The sequence below is a fragment of the Phymastichus coffea genome, unplaced genomic scaffold (assembly GCF_024137745.1).
Source record: "Phymastichus coffea isolate CEN01 unplaced genomic scaffold, Cenicafe_Pcof_1.1 PCOF00023, whole genome shotgun sequence".
NCBI lineage: Eukaryota > Metazoa > Arthropoda > Insecta > Hymenoptera > Eulophidae > Phymastichus > Phymastichus coffea.
In genome coordinates, this window is record NW_026706834.1 from 3904571 (window position 1) to 3927373 (window position 22803).

The window sequence follows — 22803 nt, forward strand, 5'->3', positions numbered from 1 at the left end:
CAAAATTTAATGCAAACTCTTTGATCTATGTTTTTAGACAGCAGCAAATCGTGGAGCACGCAAAACACTTCTAACCTTGATGCCTCTCACAAACAAACCAAACATACTACAAAGCTGAAATTTGGAACGTATGTTCTAGACGAGTGTACCGACATAACCAAATAAAAAAGTCGAAGATCGAACGGACGTAGCCCGCTAAATTTCAAAATTCACCTTACTTTTTGATCACATCTCGTACACACAAAACACACACACAAACATACACACAAAACACACACACAAACATACACATACACATACGAGGTCTGTCCGGAAAGTATCGGGCCTACCTTTATATCTTCGCGATATAGCGTTCAAGCGACCTCTACCGGACAGAAATGTCAACAGTAAAGCCTCACGAATCTATTGGTTACTTACTGACACCTGCCGGACGTATAGTTCATGCGCAGCGTGTCTTTGTTTACAGTGCCTTTTTCCCGTTCGCCGGATTTTGATATTGTCAAAAATGACTGAAAAACAAGATCAACGAATTTTCATCAAATTTTGCATTCAACTCGGAAAAACGAGTTCGGAAACTATTGAAATGATGCAAAAGGCCTTCGGAAGCGAGTGTATGAGCAAAACACGAATAAAAGAGTGGTATAAACGGTTCAAGGATGGTCGCACTTCTGTCGATAGTGATTCTCGTTCCGGCCGACCTTCGACGACAAAAACCGCAGATAATATCGAGCGGGTGCAACTTGCAATCGAACAAGATCGTCGTATGACTGCGAGAACTAGAAGAAGACCTTGGGATACCAAAAAATATCATTTCAGAAATTTTAACCGAAAATTTAGGAATTAAACGCGTGTGTACGAAATTCATCCTAAAATTGCTCACAGCAGAGCAGAAGAACATTCGCTTAGAAATCGCTCTGGACAATCTGAAAATGGTCAATAATGATGATAATGTGCTTAGAAAAGTTATTACAGGTAATGAATCATGGGTTTATGGTTATGATCCTGAAACTAAACAACAATCTTCACAGTGGAAGCATTCTGAATCGCTAAGACCAAAAAAAGCACGTCAAAGTCGGAGCAATGTTAAGTCAATGTTGATTGTTTTTTTTCGATTGTGAAGGTATTGTATATCACGAATATGCACCAACAGGTCTGACAATGTTGAGCAAACACAATATCGCATTGCTTCGACAACCTCCATACAGTCCCGACATAGACCCTTATGACTTTTGACTGTTTCCAAAACTAAAAAAACCCTTCAAAGGACACTGATTCGATTACAAAACAACTGTTAAAAACAATGCGACGAGTGTACTTAAGGCTATCCCTAAAAGTGAGTTCCAGGGCTGTTTTCAAAAGTGGAAACATCGATAGAACCGTGTTATTCAATCAAGTGGGGATTACTTTGCAGGATGCCACCCACCAGATGATAAAGAATAACGCTAGCACGAAAATATAAAGGTAGGTCCGATACTTTCCGGACAGACCTCGTATACACACACTCACTAAACACAAGTACTAGCAACTACACAAGCGAGAGGAAGCAGGTATTGAATGCACGAGCAAAAATGGAAAAGAAGAAGAATCGAAGAAGAGAAAGAAAAAGGAAAACAAGAAGACAAATTCTAAGATATTAAAGAAAATAAGTAAGGTTGAGGAAAGGAAAGGCAGAGGGAGCAACAGAAAATGAGAAAAAGGTGTCAAAGCCCTAATAAGGAGAAAGACAGATGGAACGATTAACAAGAAAGAGAGTAAAAGCAAAGTAAAGGCAAAGGTGAAATGGCAAAAGAAAGAACAAAGGAGGAAGTTGAAAAGAAAATAATCAAGAAAGAGAAAAACAAGAGCGGAAAAGGTAGATCTCGGAGAGAGAGAGAGGAAGAGAAGATTAATCAACAGAAAAATAGGAAGAAAAGCTGAACAGACAGAAGCAGAAAACAGGGACGCATGAGTTGCAGACATACCTACATACGTACACATATACACAAAATACACACACACACACACAAAACACATACATTATCAATTACACAAACTGGTCATGAGACACAATTGTAATGTAAGAAATGAAAACTAAATGTCACATATAAGTTGTAAATAAATAAACTATAAATATAAAATTCTATAATAACATAAAAATGATAAATAAATAAAAATTAGTATAACAACAACAAAATGGTTAGAAAAATGACACGACAATTCATAAAAATTCATTTTTTTTAAAAAAAGTTCGAGCTTTCTTCAAGAAAGTCTACTAATAATATAGTTAGCAGCAAATTCGTTAACTTGATATTTATTGAGACATATAAGTTTGTGATGATTTCATGCTTATTTACTTACGTCTTGTGATCGTAATCTTCATTGAAAAACTGCTTAAAAAAATTAATAAATAAATAACAATATGTAATGAAAAAAATATATATAGCTAGCAAATATGTAGATACTAAAATTAAAAGACAAAGCAGCAAAAAAAATTAAAACTAGCGTTTAATAAATATTGAAATAGCGTTTTATTGAAAATTGTCATTTCACAAATTAAAAAAAGTTCTTCCAAAAAAATCAAAACAGCATTCTTTAAATTAATAAAAAACATTGGTCGAATAATTTACGGATTATTCTATGCTATTGATTTTATTGATTGTATCATTCATTATATATGTTTCATATAAGAAATATACACAGTAAAAATTATAATACTAAAAAATATAGAAAATGATAAGGTTATCAATAAATTATTTGAAAAGATCAAATTTTCTGTAAACTATAGTAAAGAATGGTTATTTTACCAGTGAGTTACATGCTTTCGAAGACACATAATCTTCGAGTGAATTTTTGATGGTTTTAGATTAAGAATGTTATAAGTATCGATAAATTTAGAGTTTTTCTTTCAAAATGGTATCCATATTACTATTATTATTATTTTTAGCTATTTTAGGCATATAAACACTCTGTGAGCGTAGTAAACTATTTGCTTTTTTCACAGCTGAGGTTGTTGAGAGATTTACAGTAGACTGGGCTTTCAAAAATAAGCTCGAATCAAATCGACTAGTTTCTCTAATACGCACATCGCTGTCAGCAATATCCATACTTTGAACACAAAATCTGCAATCATAAATCCGTATTTACCGATAAGCTACATTTCAAGTTTTTAATTTTTTACCTGCCAATTCTCTTATAGTTAATACTGCTCTTATTATTGGGCTGTTTGAAGGCATACTGAACATCATGTCTGGTATCTTCAGATTGTTCGAAAATCAACGTGCGATCTTTATTATTATAAGCGTCATGATTACCTTCATCTTTTATTTCGTTGATACATGTAGTAATATGATCCCCACTAAAATCATGGTTGACATCACCTTTATTTCTGCATGAATGTTCAGTCGATGAAGTTGCACAATAAACAGGTTTTACAAAAAGGGGTAGACAATTATCATTAACAGATCGCCGTATTTGCCCATCTTCGTTGCTGTAGTAGTCCGTGTAAGAAACACTACCACGACTTTCTCGCGTCTCTTGCTCGATTCGCATGCAATATTCGACGTAGTCGAACTCATGTCCATGGTTGATTGAATATTTGACCTGACTACTTGGAGGTACTTGAGACCTTTAATCAAAAATTTGCCTATTAATTGTTAGACTTTCAAAGTAATGTGTATATTTATATATTGCAACTAACCGATCAGTGCTAGCTAATCTTATTGGTATACTGTATTTTCCTGCAGAGTTCAAACTAGGAGACGATGGCTCAGAAGATATAAATGATTCGCTGCTCCACGTGATACCTTCATGAAAAGTAATATATATCATTAAATAGAGCATTTATATTTATTATATAAGAAATAAACTTACTGGTTGGACTTGTTGGAGAAATATGGTGCTTAATATCGTTCAATTCACTGTTGAACATAGTTTCTTTGGAATGAATTGACATCGCAGTCACGTACCTGTGACAAAAAATGAAAGATAATTCAATAAGTATAAAATATATTGCTCATTGATTCAATAAATATTTTGAAATAACACATAAAAGTTTTTAAATTATTAATTAGTTTGAGATTCGTATCTCTTTCTCAATCACAGTTTTGATCCATTTTAGTTTGAAGAGAACTTATTATAATTACATGTCAGTGAAAAATAAAAAAACGCAAAAACTTTAATTGCGTTTATAGTGTGTAATAATCCGACAGGGCATGAAATAGAGGAATATCCCAGTCAATAAGATTTCAAGTAATATTTCTGATATATATGAATATATTTTTTTGATTATTTTATGACACTAGTATATGACTGAGATTCGTCACCTGCCACTAGGTTTAATATAATTAGCCGACAAATAGCTCGGGGCAGCTCTGTATATCTTAACTACTCACATAAGGGAAAGACATCGACTAAGCTGGTGATAAAGTTTTTCATCTATTCATTTAAACTTTTGTAAAATTATGGAGTTTGATCGGTAATCTCTCTCCTTGGGTTGGGTACGACAAGCACGTAATCGGTGGTCGTCTAGATACACTCTAGATTTCCGTTCTGTTAATCCTACCTCCTCCTTACTTGAAGTATGGAATGATAACGACGACCAGCGTGCAAGCGTCTTTACCAGGGGTCGGTAGAGATATTTCGAACCCTCGACTTTAGCGTGCACTCATAGCTAGACAAGCATTTTTCTGTATCATTATTATTACCCTATTATTATTTATTATTATTATTTTGTGAAAGACAGATTTTTTACATTGTTTCAAACGTTCAGTCGAGTCCTTTACCGGCGATCAGACTTACAACGGAACCACCCCAACCCTCCGCCTCCGATTTTCCTGCAATTGAGATATGTTATAGTTCGTAAAAAAAATAAAAGACCCGTTTTTTTTATCGGCGGAAAAAGCTATCTAAGGGATGAAACCGACCCCCAAAAAACAGCCCCAAAAGCAGATCTATAGTAATAACTTTAGTTGTAATGAATATTTTTTTATGAAACAAAAAGACACAAGATACTTATAAAAAAAGTAACAGACACACATCCATTTGGTCACCGGGGATTGCAACCCCTACGTTGTAAAGAGGAAAAACTGCATTTTTAAGAGTATTTCTACCTTACAAAATCAAAGAATTATGTTAAAAAAATTTTAAAAATGATATTCTAGTAGAAAATGATAAAACAAAATTGAAGTGTTTCGGGGTTTTCCTATTAATTATTATTTCGAGGGTGAACTACCCCTTAACCCATTTCATCCCAAGGCGCCATTTTATAGTTGATTTGTTTTTGACCGAAGAAAATCTCAAAATAATCGAAAATGTATACTAGAAGTCACTTTTCTATTGTAAAGTTTCCCGCTCTTTACGAATCTGTAGTCAGAATTAGGATATTTTTCACGGAAAATTACAAAATGGCGTCTTGAATGTTGATGAAAATTTAGTATTACATTAGAATTTTTCTTTCAGAAATTAGTTGCTAAAACTTATAGAATCAGGATGAAAATGTAGATTTACATTGAAAATATTAGTTCTTTGATAAACCTAGGCATTACGAATTTTCCTGGAACATTTTTCCAAGATGGCGGCCAGCAACATGTTGACAAGCGGGGAAATCTAAAATTTTCTAAATAAAAGCCGATTTAGAGAATGAATATATACTACCTATACTTTCGATGTCGCTGAATACAATGCTAGTGTCAATTTCAAGTTTACAAAATGGCGGATCCAATATGGCGTCGGTAATACCAAAATCAGTTTGTGTTGATAAAATCGCAAATCTAAGTGCTACATTTTGTCTTGAATTTTTAGCACTTTTTCTAGTATTTTCCAAAATAATTGATGCAATAGTGGAAGAAATTATTCATCAAGCGTACCTGTTTTTTCAAGATGGTAAGAGTCAAAACAATTTGCACATAGATACTCTTGACATTGTTCGCAATAAATATTTTATATATATTTTAAAAGAAGTTTTTAAGCTTGTTTCGTCGAAAACTGTGCATAAAATACGAAAATTTCACTATAAAATGGTGCTGAGGGGTAACTTTCGGGGGTAGCTTTCACCCTCTAAATAGTTTATTCGACAGAACAAAAGTATACATGTATTTGGCTTTATTGAGCGTCATAGAACGTGAAATAACCAGCATAATCTGCGATTAATGACTGCTTATATTGTATTAATAACATTAAGGGGTAGTTCACCCTCGAAATAATAGATAATAGGAAAACCCCAAAACACTTCAATTTTGTTTTATCATTTTCTAGTAGAATATCATTTTTAAAATTTTTTTAACATAAATTTTTGATTTTGTAAGGTAAAAATACACTTAAAAATGCAGTTTTTCCTCTTTACCACGTAGGGGTTGCAATCCCCGGTGACCAAATTGATGTGTGTCTGTTACTTTTTTTATAAGTATCTTGTGTCTTTTTGTTTCATAAAAAAATATTCATTACAACTAAAGATATTGCTATAGAACTGCTTTTGGGACTATTTTTTGGGGGTCGGTTTCATCCCTTAGATAGCTTTTTCCGCCGATAAAAAAAATACGGGTCTTTTATTTGTTTACGAACTATAACATATCTCAATTACAGAAAAATCGGAGGCGGAGGGTTGGGGTGGTTCCCTTGTAAGTCTGATCGCCGGTAAAGGACTCGACTGAACGTTTGAAACAATGTAAAAAATCTGTCTACGCAGAGAAAAAATTACATAAAATCAAAAGTTTTGTTACTAAAGCAGTATTCATCCTATAGAAGCCTTCGGGAGCTTATTTCGTAGGTTCTGGCGAGTACTTTGAGGTGCATTTCCTTTTGAATCGATTAATAATTTTTTTTCATGTTTTATCAATACATAAAGGTAAAGAAAAATCCAAAAATTTTTTGGAGAGACCAGCTGCACTCAGCAGGTCTCTGCATCAACCTCGAGAAGTGCCAGATTACACAGTCCGAGATCCTGTTCCTAGGTTTCACGGTGTCACAGCATGGTTTCAAGCCGTCTGCATACGCAATTGGCCACATCTCCACCCCAACTACCTACCAGCAGCTTCGCAGTTTCTTAGAATCGGTCAATTATTACAAGCACTGCATCCCTGACGTGGCTCAGTTGCAGGTGCCTCTGGATGACCTTCTCTGAGGCGCTGCCAAACGCAGCAAGAAAGCCAAGCTGAAACTCTGGTCGGCAGCCCAGGATAAGACTTTTGTCTTTTGCAAAAAGACGCTTCGTAAGGCAACCAACAGCGCTTTTCTCGCTCCAGACGCTGAGTTGGTCATAGGCGTTGGATGCATCTCTGGAACAAGTAGTGGATGATAGGCCCTGTGGGATTTTGTCCAAAAAGCTGACCCAAAAAAGGCAAACCAATTACAGTACCTTTGACAGGGAGATACTGGCAGCTTATGAGGCAATGAAACACTTCCAGAGGTTTCTGGAGGCCCGCAGTTTCTTACTCAGGACGGACCATAAGCCCCTTATTTTTGCCTGCTACAATATTTCCAACAAGACCACTCCAAGGCAGCAGAAGTACTATGATTTCATCCTGCAGCTAAACGACGATCTCCGACACATCAGCGATATACAACGTCGTAGCAGACATGCTTTCCAGGGCCTGCATTATAGGCATACCATCGGAACTTTTCGCCCATGATATCGAAGCAGCGCAGCGACAGGATCTAGAGCTGCTACATTTACTGGAAAGCGGCGCTCTAGCACTCCACTTCCTCCAAATAGATGGCGTCGAGGTGGCCTGCAACATCGCCAACGACATCGTAAAGCCATATCTACCAGTCACACGGCGATGCAAGGCCTTCGACGTACTGCACGGACCAGAGCATCCCAGCCCACGTACCACAGCGCGCGCGTTGGTGGTTGAGTTCGTTTAGCCTCACATTCGGAAGGACGGCTACACTTGGGCGCATGCTTGAGACCCGTGCCAAAAAGTCAAAGTCAGCAGACACAACCGTGCTGATTTGCAGATGTTCAGCGTCCCCGAGAATAGATTCGAACATATGCACGTGGACCTTATCACGCTGCCGCAAGTACAGAACTTGCGGTACTACCTCACCGTCATCGATCGCTTCACTAGGTGGCCGGTCGTGGTTACGTTGGCTGATATCACCACTGACATGATAGTCAATACCCTTATCCAGCACTGGATTGCTCTCTACGGTTATCTCATCACCATCACCTTGGTTCAAGGTTTATAATTCGAGTCTGCTCTCTTCCACTTTCTGACTCAGCTCTTAGGAACGCACCATGTACGCACGACGCCTTACCAAACACCGGCAAACGGCTTGGTGAAATGCAGTCATTGGATCATCAAGGCCCCGCTCATATGCAATGGCGACACTCCATGGCCGCAGCGATTGTCCATTGTGCTACTAGGTCTCCGCGCTTACCTCAAGAAAGACTTGGAGACTTCGCCAGCTGAAATACTGTATGGAACCACTCTTCGTTTGCCGAGGGAGTTTTTTGTCACGCACAAAGCTTCAGTAGACCGGCCTACTTTTGCCAAGCAGCTGTCAAGTATAATGCAGTCACTCCGTCCTGATTCCAGAGTGAATACCAATCATGAGTATTAGTGCCATGGTTGTGAAATTGAAGATAAAATCTTTCCGAGATTTAAATATCCGAGTTTAAAGCAGCACTTCATAGTTAAATGCCATAAGTCCAAACTGGTTTCGAGTAGAGCTTCGTATAGTAGAGATTTGTTTTCAATTGTCAACTCCGATTTTTCTTCGACGAGCTGGTACATGTTCCTCTGCTAGTTGTTCTGTTATAGTTCTAGCTGTTTATGTTTTGTAAATATATATTTATTTCATGTAAACTTGCGGTGTAGTGTGTCATATGCATATGATACACTACATATGTCATTGTCATGATATTAGTAGATTTTAGTAGATTCGAGGTGAATGACAGGTATAGTATTCAATTTAGAATACTATCCTACGGCACTTCTGCTTTTATTAGTTGACTTTTCGATACGTTTTTATTAATTTTTACTTGAAAATTTCTATTTTATAGACTGTAATAGCTTCTAATGGTACTTAAAAAATATCTATTGAGTTTGGGCATGTGCGTTTTGTGTCAAAATTTGTCAAACACGTGAATGATATCAAGGAATATTTCGGTAAAGTACTGTTTTTTTCAAAAGACTTCTCCGCAGTAGATAATATTTTGTTTACTCATTTTATTGTAGAGTGGTTACGTCTGAACCAAATTAATAATCTGGAATAAGTTATTTTTTAATTATTATTGGGTTAATTCAAACTAATATTAATTATTATGCAAAGTACTGGTAAAGGCTAACTGATCTGTATAAGTTTACCAGTTTAGATTCTTTACCGGATTTAGGTATTAAGATAATCTCTGCTACTTTTCACTGAGTGAGCAAATAACATAGATCAAAAGCATGCATTAAAACTAATTTAAGTTTGAAGTAGTAACTTTTAGTCTCTTAATTTGTATCAATTTATCTATAATTTTATGAATTTTTTAATTCTTATTTTCTAATTTTTAATTTTTGAATAAAGTATTTGTCTTTTCATTTATGGATAACGTGAATTTTTTGAATAACACTTTTGAAATTAACATTTCAAATTTAATGGTTTTCGTGAAAATACATGAAATTGGAATTTTTATTTGAAAATTGACTTTTGAGTTATTACTCCATGAACTAGATATTGATTAAATGATAAATCTGTAAATGAATCTGTAAATGAGGTGTCAGAGAGAATATGGTAATCAATATTAATATTTTAAAATTAGACTCTAAGGAACTTACAAAAATTTAGCATTTTTATCGTGAAGCGTAAGGGGCTTCAGGAAAATTAAGCACCCCGAAAGGAACAGCTTTTACTACGTCCACGTCGTTGTTCCTGGATAACACTAAATGTAAAACTAATGGCCTTGAAGGTCACGTATATCCAGTCCATACTTAGATCAAACCTAAAAACTATCACCTAATCTTAAAGGTTTTCGTTGCCTCAAAACCTTAGTACAATATAAAACGTAAAATTTCCTACTCTCTCGATTATCGTTTTCAAAACTAGTGGCTCGGATTCCCATAACCTAATAACCTTATGACTCAATCACACAATAAACTGAGTATAATTTTAAACGTAAAATTTCCCGCTCTCTCAATTACCGTTCTCAAAACTAGAAGCTTGAATAGCCATTTTTTGTATGTCCACGTCATACCATGTACGATAATTAGAAGTAACAAATGAATGCGATATCGCACCTGACTCTATTATTAAACCGATGCTGCAAGCGAAAAGAACTGGAATTTGGTCGCTACCTTTGTGGAGACTATTTTCAGGGAGAAGAAAGACGAAGGGTGCCTTAAAAATTGAATGCATACGAGAGAGTGTGAAGAAAAGCGGATGTAGTGAGAGATAGACTAATGATAGTACGAAAAAGAAGAAGGCCTTCTAACAGTAAAGTAATGCTAACGAAGTTCCACGCTAAAGGGAAACCAAAGGTAAATGTTATGACGCGGCAGTCGCACGTTTAATCAGTGAACCTTTCCCCACGATGTGTCAACTATGGTATACCACGTATTAAACTAAAGTTAAAAGAAGTCCAATATAATTCCATGAAACTTTACCTAATTTTTAGCCACCTTAAAAAATATTGTTAGTACTAGGTAAAATAGAGAGGCCTTAGCTCAGGGGAGCATCAGCTCACTGAGCTGATATTCTTCCTGAGACAATGCTCGTGCATCTTCAGCTCAGCATTGTTAACTCACCATCCCTCCCCTCCTTTTACGTGCTTCGGCACTGTCGACTAACCTCCGTCCCCCTCTTACTAAGCTGATGCTCGATCGTTCCATGTTCCACATTTTCGGTTCATTGTAACGCCCCCCCCCCCCCCTGCCCTACTAAGTTGATGCCCGAGCGTTCGCATGCTTTCCGTTCATCGTATGTGTGTGTGAGTTAAATTTTTTAGACGTAATAAAGTACATTTTTATCAAAAAAAAGATCGGGAGATCGAATCCAACCCGCATTCTCTAGATCCACAGGCCGATGCTTTACCGCTAGAGCCAGTGCCACTAGTACCCTGGATAGTTCTTATTGTGTATATATTAATATATTATTAATTCATTTTCGTGCGCTAATATATATAACTAATAATTCAAAGCATTTGCATAAACACTGGCCGCGCCTCGGTCATTGGTCGAAAAATTGGGAGTGGGAGACTACGCGACTGCTCTGATTTTGTCGCGTGCATAAGACGATCATAATTAATGGTGGAAGTAACTAAATCAATAGTGATTAGTGCGGAGAAGAGATGCGAATGTGTGTTGATACTGGATAGCGATAGCGCGTGCGCTTTTATTCACGCAACGGACAAATCGTAGGTGGTAGCAAGCCGTTGGTAGTGGCAAGTTGCAGCGAACGATCGGCCCATTTCAGGGCCACCTTTTTCAAGTTGGCGAAGCTATACAATCCCGACAGTTAATTGATATCATCGATTAATATAAATTTAAAATAGCACTTTTCAGTGCTAAATTTCAATTATAGACAAACTATTTGTTCAATAAAAAACTTATATAATTTTTATAAATAACACTTTAAAGTGCAATTCAAACGTATGTGCAAATATATCGGAGCCGTAAAGGTAAGTACTAAAAAAACAAACGTTTCAACAAAAAAAACAACAATTCCAAATTACAAATGAATTCAACTATGTGTATTTCTTTATTCCTACCCCATTTTCAGCGAAACGAACAGGTAAGTAAAAGATAAGTTTTTTTTAATTAGTTAAAAGATTTACTATATTAAAATAGTTCATTTAATTCAGTGTACAAAATAATACTAAAACTGATAATTTTTTCCTAAATCATAAAGTATTATATAGTTAGTACGCACTATCTTTAGAAAGAGCGACAATGGCTCAAACGGTGGAGCACTGTCGAATAGATGCAAAGGAGGCTAGATTTTTTTTTGTTCTTAAATGAATTTTAACGATAAGTCACATATTTTTTAGAACAATTTTATTAGGACAAAAAAAACGATAAATAATGTTACTAATTTTTTTTCTTATAAAATATTAGATGTAGACAATTAATGATTTATATGTACATATGTCAACAATTAAATTCAACAGAAAGGATAGGTAAGTTCTTCTCAATTAGAATAGTTGAAATATCATTATTAAAAACAACAACAATAAAAAAATGTCTCTAAAATCAGTGCGTATATGCGACAGTTTAGAATGACGTCACTCGTATACACCGTTGAGTCGATTCCCCACAAGTTGTATGTTTTACATATACATACATACGCACGCACACGTGTATGTATAGCTCATGACAAATTAAATGAATTCTATTATAGAATGTATGACATGTATGGCATGTATGGAATGAATGGAATGTATGGCCTGTATGGCATGTATGAAATTTTTTTAATGGAAGATGGAGAGAGAAATTTCAATCGTCCGCTATAAAAAATGAACTGCATATCATCTGCAGTCCCATTCGCATGGAGCGTGAACTAGTGTAAAATGTGAAAGAAAAAAGGTAATACGAGCATTCTACGATGAGCTCCAACAAGATTGATTATACGAGGGGAGGGGGGCAATAAGTCTTTACAAAAAGAAGAAAAAAAAAGTTTTGCGTATGTAATTTTTTTTTAATTTTTCAACATAATCTCCTTGAAGGTCGATACATTTTATTAAATGGTCTTGCAGTTTTTTAAGCCATCAGAAAAATATGAATTTGAAAACCCCCAGGCATTTGTTTCGGCGATGACTTCTTCATTCGACGTGAATCGTTGTCCGGCAAGCCATTTTTTGAGGTTAGGAAATCAGAAAAAGTCACTGGAAGCCAAATCAGGCGAATATGGCGGATGGTCAATTAATTCGAACTTTAAATCGTTAATTTTTGCCATCGAAACTGTACACGTGTGAACTCGAGCATTGTCTTGAAGAAAGAGGCATTTTTTTTTGTTCAAGTGAGGACGTTTTTCTCTGATTTTTTCTTTCAGCTAACCTAATAATGACGCATAATATTGTCCAGTGATTGTCTGGTCCTTTTACAAGTAGTCGATGTAGATGATTCCATACGCATCCCAGAAAACCGTGGCCATAATCTTGCCAGCTGACTTTACTGTCTTTGCCTTCTTTGGGGCTGGTTCTCCTACGGTAATCCATTGTTTGGACTGTTCTTTGGTTTCAGGAGTGTAGTGGTGTATCCATGTTTCGTCTACAGTTACGAGTCAACGCCAAAAGTTTTCCGGATTACGACGTATGCATGCCAAAAGAGCCTCAGAGGTGACCACGCGGGTTCGTTTGTTTTCAACAGTGAGCAAACGCGGCACCCATCTTGCTGATATTTTTTTCATTCCCAATTTTTCATACAAAATTGAAATGATTATACCCTCTGATACCCCTGTGGCCTCAACTAATTCTCGGAATTTTAATCTTCTATCACTCAACACCATATCGTGAATTTTGTTGACTATTTCGGGCGTACTCACTTCTATGGGGTGTCCTGAACGAGGTTCATCTTTTGTTGTTGTACGGCCGCGTTTAAATTCATTTACCCAGTTATAAACAGTCTTAAACACAGGGTCAGACTTGCCATGAACGGCGTTCAACTTAACTGTGATTTCTTATGGTGTAAGGCCTTTCAAATGAAAATGTTTTATCACCTTATTGTAAAGACTGTAAAGACTTATTGACCCCCCTTACTTTTTTACTTATATATATATATATATATATATATATATATATATATATATATAAGTAAAAAAACAATGATTGATTGATATGTTAATTTTGTTTTTTCATTTATTACAAACTTCGATATAAAAATTAAATTACATCATAACTTTTGCTAGCGAGCATTCGTCTACCAATAGTTTGCGCATTTTTAAAGGCACATGGTGATTTGATACGCGTGTAGTTACTGCATACGGAAATACTATCGTTTAAATCAAGTTTCTTGAGTGATGGACAGCTCAAATCTTCCATGTTAACGACAGTTATTCTGTAGAAGAAATAAAAAAGCAAAAATAATCATTAAATATATAAATATCATTTTTTTACGAGATGATACACGTCGACAAAAAGAATCTTTCTGTGCATTGGGTAACAGATTTCTTAATCATTTTGTTTTTTCAAAACCTTTGACAAATATAGTTGCTTCATAAAGTGTTTTTTTTTTATTATTTTTCCAAGGTCGTCATACGGTAAATCGCCAGATTCCCACGGAATACCATGAAAATTTCTCGCTAACCACCTGTTTTCGCACTGATTTTACTTTAATAACCACTCCCATGGGTCAGGTGGTTTCAACAGAAGCATCGATGGAGTTGGATCACCTTCCAGAGGACAAATAGCAATCTCCTAAAATAATAATTTATTCAAGGAAGTTTTAAAGTACGTCTACAACAAAATCCATCGTAATAACTAAGGAATTGACGACTGTGTTAATATAGTCGAATGAATGTCTTTTTATGCTGAGCTTGCACTTGTTGATTCCCCACCAGTTTTTATCTAACCAATTAGATTCTCTTTTGCTTCTAATAAAATTTTTTCTACCATCACTATAATTTTTCTATCAATCACAATCGTCCACCCCCTCCATACTTTTACCAACTAATCAGCATTGACGAGTAGTGAATATAATGTGATAGATTTGTAAAATCTGCTCAGTTAAATAATTAGAATCATGACTCAGTATTTCAAGAACGTAGCCTCGTTACTTTTGCGTCTTACGAAGGCTGGTCATGCTAGTGTCGAAGACATCGAAAGATGGTTGACACTGGATTCATTGGCTTTGTGCAAAGCGGATGTACTTCCTCGTTCACCTAACTTGATCGTGGTTGGTAGATAGAAGCTGCGTCTGCACATAGCTGTCTAGCTATGTGCATGATTAGAAGCGTTTTACATCTGCTAAACAAGAACAAGAGTAGGCTGTTGGCACAGCCCCTCATTGCCACTTCATCGATTGCCGAACCTGTTGTGAGCAAACATAGCGAACAATCGATATACAAACCTCTCGTTATTTTGGATGTAGTTGGTGAAGGTTTCTAACCGGCTAGTACTACTACTACTACATCGGCTGTTGTCAATCCAGCTCAAAACTCAACAGTTCGCTGTAACGACATCAATAGTGCGTTTAAAGGTAGAATAAAGCCTGGTGTACTAACCAATCTGAAACAACTGGATTTAAATATGTTTTTGAGGCATACGTAACCATTATTCCATTCATAAATTAAGGAGACCTTGAAGAAATATAGTTCTTTAAAAGTGAATGTTGTACTAGATGCCGAGTATGCACTCCAAAAGAATAATTGCTGTTCCGTCGTCACACGTTAATTCGTTAGTTTGTAAGTATGTGTTTTAGAGAGTGATTAAGGCGCCTCTTGGTGACAGCATATGCCGGGCGCGGCTAATTGCTTGCTCGCCACGTGGTTACCGGTCAGTGTCTACTAAGACTGTTCCGGCTTCCAGTCGTGAGCACGTACTTAGTATCGCGTTCTTAAATTACGTTTCATTTTTTAGGCATTCGCGCCCCAAGTTTAAGTGAAGACGCAAAACAACGTATTGCGCACCCTTATTCGATTATCAATTAATTCAAGTAAACCAAAGGTGAATTATTGGTGATAGTCAAGATATTGCACCACGTGGTGCAACACACTCACTCGCCGTCCGGCGTTTGAGATGCCATTCTAGTTTATGGTATTCATTGCTAATAATTTCTTAAAGTTTTTATCAGGTGTTTTAAGTACGCCTTTGTGTCTAAGATTTCTCTCAACCACGTCATTCATTTTATCAGTATGCGGTGCTCTGTGTGTGTGTGTGTGTGTGTGTGTGTGTGTGTGCGTGCGTGCGTGCAAGCTACATCATTCTGTTTTTCGTTGTTTCATTTCTTTGTCGAATTTAAAACTTTGTATTTAGTCGTCGTGTTTCGTGTTAGTGTCAGTTCAGTGTAATTTTCTATTCAATAAACTCATGGGGTTTTTATGCGAGTCAAGGCTTTTTCCCATTACTTAAGTGTAATTAATTTGACACCTTCCATCAATATTAATAATTTGGATTTACATTAAAAAAAAAAAAGAAAAATAAGGGCATCATGCCACCTGAGGCATGATGGCTCAGTAGTTATAAGATAAAACAATTGCGATGAAACGCTTGATGTGAAGCATTTCAATATGAAGATGGCATCGATATACTTAACTACAGACATAGACAAGTGGTACATTGAAAACTTTTTAAAACCAATCAGTAAAAGACTCTTAGAGCTGCCGAAAAAGATTAGAGTCGGGAACGGGTTATATCAATCAGCACCCGAGGCATTCTCATTGAGAAAAAGTTATCTGCAACGACAAGTAGTGAGTGGCAGCAGCAGCAACAGCAGTTTTCTAATTTCATTTTAAGTCAAATTGCTCTAAGGAATTTGATGGGACCCTGGCTATAATAGCCTGCCCTGTCTGGCTCGCTCTCTCTCTCTTTCTCTCTCTCTCTCGCAGCTTGCTCCTTCGCTGTTGCTCTGGCGAGCGTGGTGGAAATCACGAACCGATACTGATGCTTGCACGGCTTTATTTCAGAGCCAGTACCTGAGCAGGGCATCGTCATTGGGAGCCAATTAGGAACGAGAGCGGCTGCGGCAAGAAGAAGAGAGAGAGATTGACGCGTCGCGCGTAGAGAGTAAGCGAGCGCGAGCGACATGTGGCGATCCGCTTGCGAGAGCGAAGACGAACGGCGTTGCTCGAGCCGACGCGCGAACGGTTGAGGAGAGAGTTCGAGCCAAGATTTTGAGGGAGGAAGATCAAATTGTGACGGTCAAGCGTGCGCACGCAATAAACCCGAATAGCTAAGCAGAGACAAAGAAGCGAAACGACGCCGAGAAGATTACAGCCAGGAGAGAATTCCCAGCGACACCCAAGGCATCGTAGACTTCACCTGGATTTGCCGCCAACCTGCTTGCAGCACTAGCAGCATTTCCTGCCTGCAGCCTTCACCAGGTCAGGTCGTCTCTCTCTCTCTCTTTTTCTCTCTCTCTATTCGCGAGTGCGCGACGCGTCGGCGAGGTACTCGCGATCATCCACGAGCACGGAAAAATCGGCGAACAAGGCAAGTTCCTCCTTTGAAGTCCTCTCAACTATTGTAACGTGCCCCGGTGCGTCTGTCCACACAAGCGAAGGCACGCGGCCGCAATGAAATTACTTGAGGTAATTATGATTTTGGTGATTTTTTTTGTTTTAAGTCAACTGAGATTAAATATCATATTCTCTATAGGTAGTTTTTGCGCAACTGAATAATATAGCTATAATATAATATCATATAGCTATAATATAATATCATATAGCTATAATATAATATCATATAGCTATAATATAATATCATATAGCTATAATATAATATAGCTATAATATAATATCGCTTGAATAATATATCAATTCAAACCCACTAAAAAGATTCGTAAATTAGAGACAGAATCCAAATATATGATTACCGGACTAAAACAAGTTGAAAGACGATTCAGTGCAAAAGTCGTAATTAAAGTGAATGATGAGTTACAGCTGTTTCTACCAAACAAGGTATCGACTGCAAGCGTAAATGAAAAGCTGGTGACTGATATGGCAGATTACGCTAATAAACTTAAAATATTTATCACCTATAAGGGCAATAGCTGTATAGAATTTACAACTGCATAAATATGTATCAATGTACGTTTAACAAAAAAAATAAAATATACTTATTTTATATTTTAAAAATCAAATGTGTATATATGTGTGTGTTTATTTATTATTTCTTCAATCTACATAGTTTCCCCTTTTACAATTCGGTTCTATTTATCTAACTATTAAGCGAATCATCAAATCGTAACCACTTTACCAAAACTTAATTACCACGCCTTTTAATAACTCTTTCTACGAGATAGATATAGGGACATTTAGTTTCCTGAAGTTCCTGCTCGTAGAAGCCACCTACGATAGGCTGATTTTTATAATCTTTCAAATGATAAGTAGTTGGATTTGTTGATGCCACGTGCACAATTGTAAATACTTTCGTTGACCAATTTAATGTATATCCTTTTTCAAATATTTGCTTCGCTTTGCTCACTCTGACTTTGTCACCAACTTTGAACTTTGACTTTCTTTTTCTCCTTCTTCTTTCAACGTCTTGTACAAAATTTTTTAATACTTGAGCTTGATTCGTCGCTGTAACTTGGATAGGTTTCATACCAATAGTTTTGTGTTTGCGATTATTGTCAGCAGCTGTGAGCTTCGGTAGTACGTCGAACTATTGGTAGTTCGAGCGAAGACTAAACTTTTTTCACATAACATTCTTCAACGTGCCATTAAATCGTTCGCATATCGAAGCTTTGAGAGAATTATAGGTAGAGTATAGATTGGTATTATATTTTTTCACGAGAGCTTGAAAATCTGCATTGTAGAATTCCTTGCCTCTATCCGTATGGAGATTCTTTGGTAGTGTACCTTTCACTAAAATAGATTTCATGGCCGCTGTCATATTGCTACAGGTTTTCCTTTTCACTGGCATAGTCCGCGCGTACTTGGAAAAATTATCAATTATCGTGAGAAGCCATTTGTAGCCACGATTTTGCATAGAGTAGGCCTGCATACCGATGAGATTGGCTTGCTACCTCTCATCTATATCTCGAAGGTCTTACTTTCCTTTTGGATAATTACGTCTCGTTGCTTTGTGCAACTCCTCCACCACCACCGCTTCCATCTAATCGAATGTTTTATAAATTTTGAACACTTGACTTTATTCCTGGTACTCGTAATTATTCTTTGATAATTACATCCAAATCCTCAAGATTACTCCTCACTCGTGCGATCATGTCTCTCGTAGATTTGTTTTCCATCTGAACGATATTTTCCACAGTTTCCCAATTTATAGCGTCTTTAGCCTGTCGCGGATATTTTCCAATCTTTTATTCTCTAGATCGTAACGGTAGTCACTCGTGAGCTTGAACCCCATAATGGGCAGACCGCGAAGTCCGTTGACTCTTTGCTCTTTAAATTTACGTCCAAATATGTCGACGTTCATTCTGATAATGCTTAAACGATAGGTGTCCTCTCAGTATCTACATATATATATATATCCACCCTAGCGTAATTCTTCGAATATTGAATGAATTTTGTTAATATGATTATTGTTACCAGCTGATTATTCTGCCACTAACAATCGAAAACGATCAACGAGCTTATTCGGATCATCCCAGTGTACGTAATCTATATAAGTATTATTTCGTGCAACCTTGTAGATAGATAAATACGTACCAGTCTGTAGCCCCTCACCTCCTTGTCTTTTTAGTCAAAATGAACAATAGACCAAAAAATAATGGACGAAAAATACTTTATTCCATCTATCGGCTTAACATCTCTTCCAATGATTTACGAGGTGAGTTCAAAAAGTACCCGGAATTATCGTTTTTCCAAAAAAATATTTATTTATTCGTTTACATCAATGTGGTTCCCTTCAAAGTAATCCCCCCCAGATATAATACACTTATGCTAACGTTTTTTCCAATCTTCGAAGCACTCTTGATATTCACTTTTTGGTATGTCCTTGAGCACTCTCAGCGATTCGGCCTTTATTTCTTCAATCGAGGAAAAACGCCGTCCTTTCATGGGTCTCTTCAACTTTGGGAACAGGAAAAAGTCACACGGAGCCATATCTGGTGAATATGGAGGTTGGGGCACGACTACGGTATTGTTTTTGGCCAAAAAATTACGAACAAGCAACGACGAGTAAGCAGGTGCGCGTTATCGTGATTCAAAAGCCATGAATTATTTTTCCATAAATCGGGGCGTTTTCTTCGGATTGCTTCACGCAAACGTCGCATAACTTCAAGGTAATACTCCTTATTAACCGTACGACCTTGTGATAAGAACTCATGATACACCACGCCCCTGCAGTCAAAGAAAACTGTAAGCAAAATCTTCACATTTGATCGAACTTGACGTGCTTTTTTCGCTCTTGGTGACGTTGAATGCTTCCAGGTGGACGATTGTGCTTTGGTTTCGACATCATAACCATACACCCATGTTTCATCACCAGTTATGACCCTTTCAAGCAAACTTGGATCGTCGTTGACGTCGTTTAACAGCTCCTGAGCGATGTTCATGCGATTGTTTTTTTGGTCAAAGTTTAGTAGTTTTGGAATGAATTTTGCTGCCACCCGTTTCATGCCCAAAACATTTGAAAAAATGTTATGACATGAGCCAATTGATATGCCAACTTCATCAGCAACTTCTTTAATTGTGATTCAGCGAACATTCAGAACCATTATTTCCACTTTTTTCACATTTTCATCGATTGTTGACGTGCTGGGTCGACAGGAGCGTTCGTCATCTTCAACGTCTTCGCGGCCATCTTGGAAACACTTATACCACTCGTAAACACTTGTTTTTTTCATAGCAGACTCACCATAGGCTTTTTGTAATATTTCACACACTTTGTTACACTTTATTTCATTTTTTACGCAAAATTTAATACAAATTCTTTGATCCATTTCTTTTAAAAAACGAAAATCGTCGAGCTCATAAAAATATGTCAAACCTTAGCGACTACCGCAGATAAAGTAAAAAGTGAATATAGCTAAAAATTTTATCATACTTCAGGGGCAAGTATACCAACACAATAAAAAAAAATTTTGACAATCGGACTCTCCAGACCCGCGAAATTTAAAAATTCCGGGTATTTTTTGAACACACCTCGTATACTTTGGCTGATTGAGAAATTTCGAGTACACGTAAACATTTTCGAATCTAACACCATTGGGATGAGAGATAAGCGCCAAAAGACTGTTGGTCTTACCACAGTTGGATGGACCACAAAATATAACTTTGATGCTATTTGGCAGTAAATCTCCATGACGCTTTGGTTTATTATCCTCCCGCACGAGGACTTTAAAATTTTCTACGGGAAGTTTCACAGTTTGTTCTTTGAAATTCATACTCACGAGACAAAGTTCGAACGACAACTGGCCACATGGATATATATGTATATATACTTGCTTTTATATTTTCGAACTTAAGTGGTCTGTTGAACTTGATGGAGTGGTAATCATATGCGAACGTCAAAGAGCAAAGAAAGGATTTGTGACGGTGTAGGCTGGTCATAGCCTACACCGTGTATGCCTGCGTCATCTCTCCCGGGCGAAGGCACACGGCTGGCATCAAACGCACGTTAAATTTCACGTGCCTGATGCCTCTTTCTTTATTCCAGCAACACCCGAGAGCAGAAGGCGAGGCCAGAGGCAACAACGCTCGAGTATTGAGAGTGTGAGAGAGAGAGAGAGAGAAAGAGAGAAGTAGTATGCAGTTCAGTGGTTGGGCTTGGCGCGCGGCACTAGTCGTGACCGGCGTTGCCGCGTGCCGCCGATTAGTAAATGAGTGGTGGGAGAAGGCGTGAGAAGCCGGCTCTCACGCGCTCGCGACAGTGATGCGACGCACGCATTAGCAATCGGCCGCATTGACAAAAGAGAGTTTAGTGACCGTAGTCGCACAGCCGTCTCTCCTCGTGCAGCTAAGCAGCCAGCAGCCAGGCAAGAGTTGGGCCGGTTTCGTTGTCGGCATATAGCTGCAACTCCCTCGACGAACCACCAGCAACGCAGCCAACGAGGATTTCTGCGAAGCCATCTGTAGAACCGCCAGCAACAGCAATACACATCAGCAACGGTCAGGTTATTGTTCTCTCTCTCTAGTTCTCTCTTTTCCTCGGCGATTGGTCTTGGTTCGTGCTGCTGCGCCAGGCTCCCCCTTGAGCCGGCGCACTCTTTAGTTCGATATAATTGTTGTTCGAGCCGGTTAACGAGGTGATATGGCGCTAACGTGCCGGTCATCTCGTTTAACATAAGTGCGCGTGTTAGTAGTGATAAGTGATTTGTACTTGTACTCTCGTCGGCACTCAAGGAAGTGTTTTGTAATAAACGGGTTTGTTAATGAGATTGAGTGTGTGTGTGAAGTTATTTGCCTGTTGTTCTCCTTCCTGCTTTGTCTGGAGCGACACACCGCCTCCCTTACCTTCCCCCTTATAAATAATTGGTAATAGTGGTGGGTTTATCGGCATTGCACGCCGACGCTATTACATGGCATCCCTTGTGGGGAAGGGCAAAGCAGAAGTGAGAGGAGTGATTGTGTGTGTACGTGAGTGATTAGAAGCGAAATTTGTATTTATTAAATTCGGCAGTGAGTGAAGTTGTGAAAGTGATTCGTCGCGTTCTTTTGTTAGCAAGGGCAAAGCGCATCGAAACGTCGCGTCTTTGTCGAGAAAAAAAAAAAAAATAATAGAAAATAGAAAACGCATAAAAATTGAAAGCATTAGTGTATCGGGTTGCGGCGCGGAAAGGTCGCTCGCGCTAACACGTGTTCGCCATAGAGAATTCGAGCGCCCGAGTTTGTTTACACTCGAGCGCTGCATTCCTTTGTGGTTCTAGGCTAGGCGATAACTTGCCAGCCTAGTTCAGTGAAGGAACAAAATTCTCTTTCGATTTTGGTTTTCCTTTTTTTTTCTCAATTAGTTTTTTTTTTCTCTTTCGTGCTGTGGCGTGTTCTTGTTGTGGAATTCGGCTAGTTGAGGTGTTCATTTACACCCGCGTGACGCATTCCTTTGTGGTCTCGTGCGAGGCGATAACTTGCCAGCATATGACTCAAGGAAGGCGCGGCTAGTTCGGGTTGCTTAGTTTACTCTCATAAATTTTTGTTTTGTTTTGGTGTGTTATTGAATTTCTAGCGTGTTAGTTACCGCGTTCCGCGCGTTTGCTTGACTGTTCGTTGCTATTGCATCTGCGCCGTCGAAAGAAAAAGAATTTTTTTTTTAGACAACATGCCGCTCGCGTGCAAGGATCGGCTTGC

At 37.7% G+C, this 22803-nt stretch overlaps 1 protein-coding gene across 2 annotated transcripts in view; it reads right to left on the reverse strand.

Moving 5' to 3' along the window:
• Positions 1-2622: 2622 nt before the first annotated feature.
• Positions 2623-22803, reverse strand: part of LOC131675479 (inositol hexakisphosphate and diphosphoinositol-pentakisphosphate kinase-like) — a 376646-nt gene continuing 356465 nt past the window's right edge. Inside the window, exons 10-13 of one of the 2 annotated variants that reach the window (XM_058954475.1) lie at positions 3850-3944; positions 3677-3782; positions 3158-3604; positions 2623-3099 (exon numbers count right to left, since the gene is read on the reverse strand). In XM_058954475.1, the coding sequence (XP_058810458.1) occupies positions 2871-3099; positions 3158-3604; positions 3677-3782; positions 3850-3944 (877 nt within the window). In that variant the 3' untranslated portion in view covers positions 2623-2870. The remainder of the gene's footprint in view (positions 3100-3157; positions 3605-3676; positions 3783-3849; positions 3945-22803) is intronic. The other variant, XM_058954476.1, reaches the window with a different exon arrangement.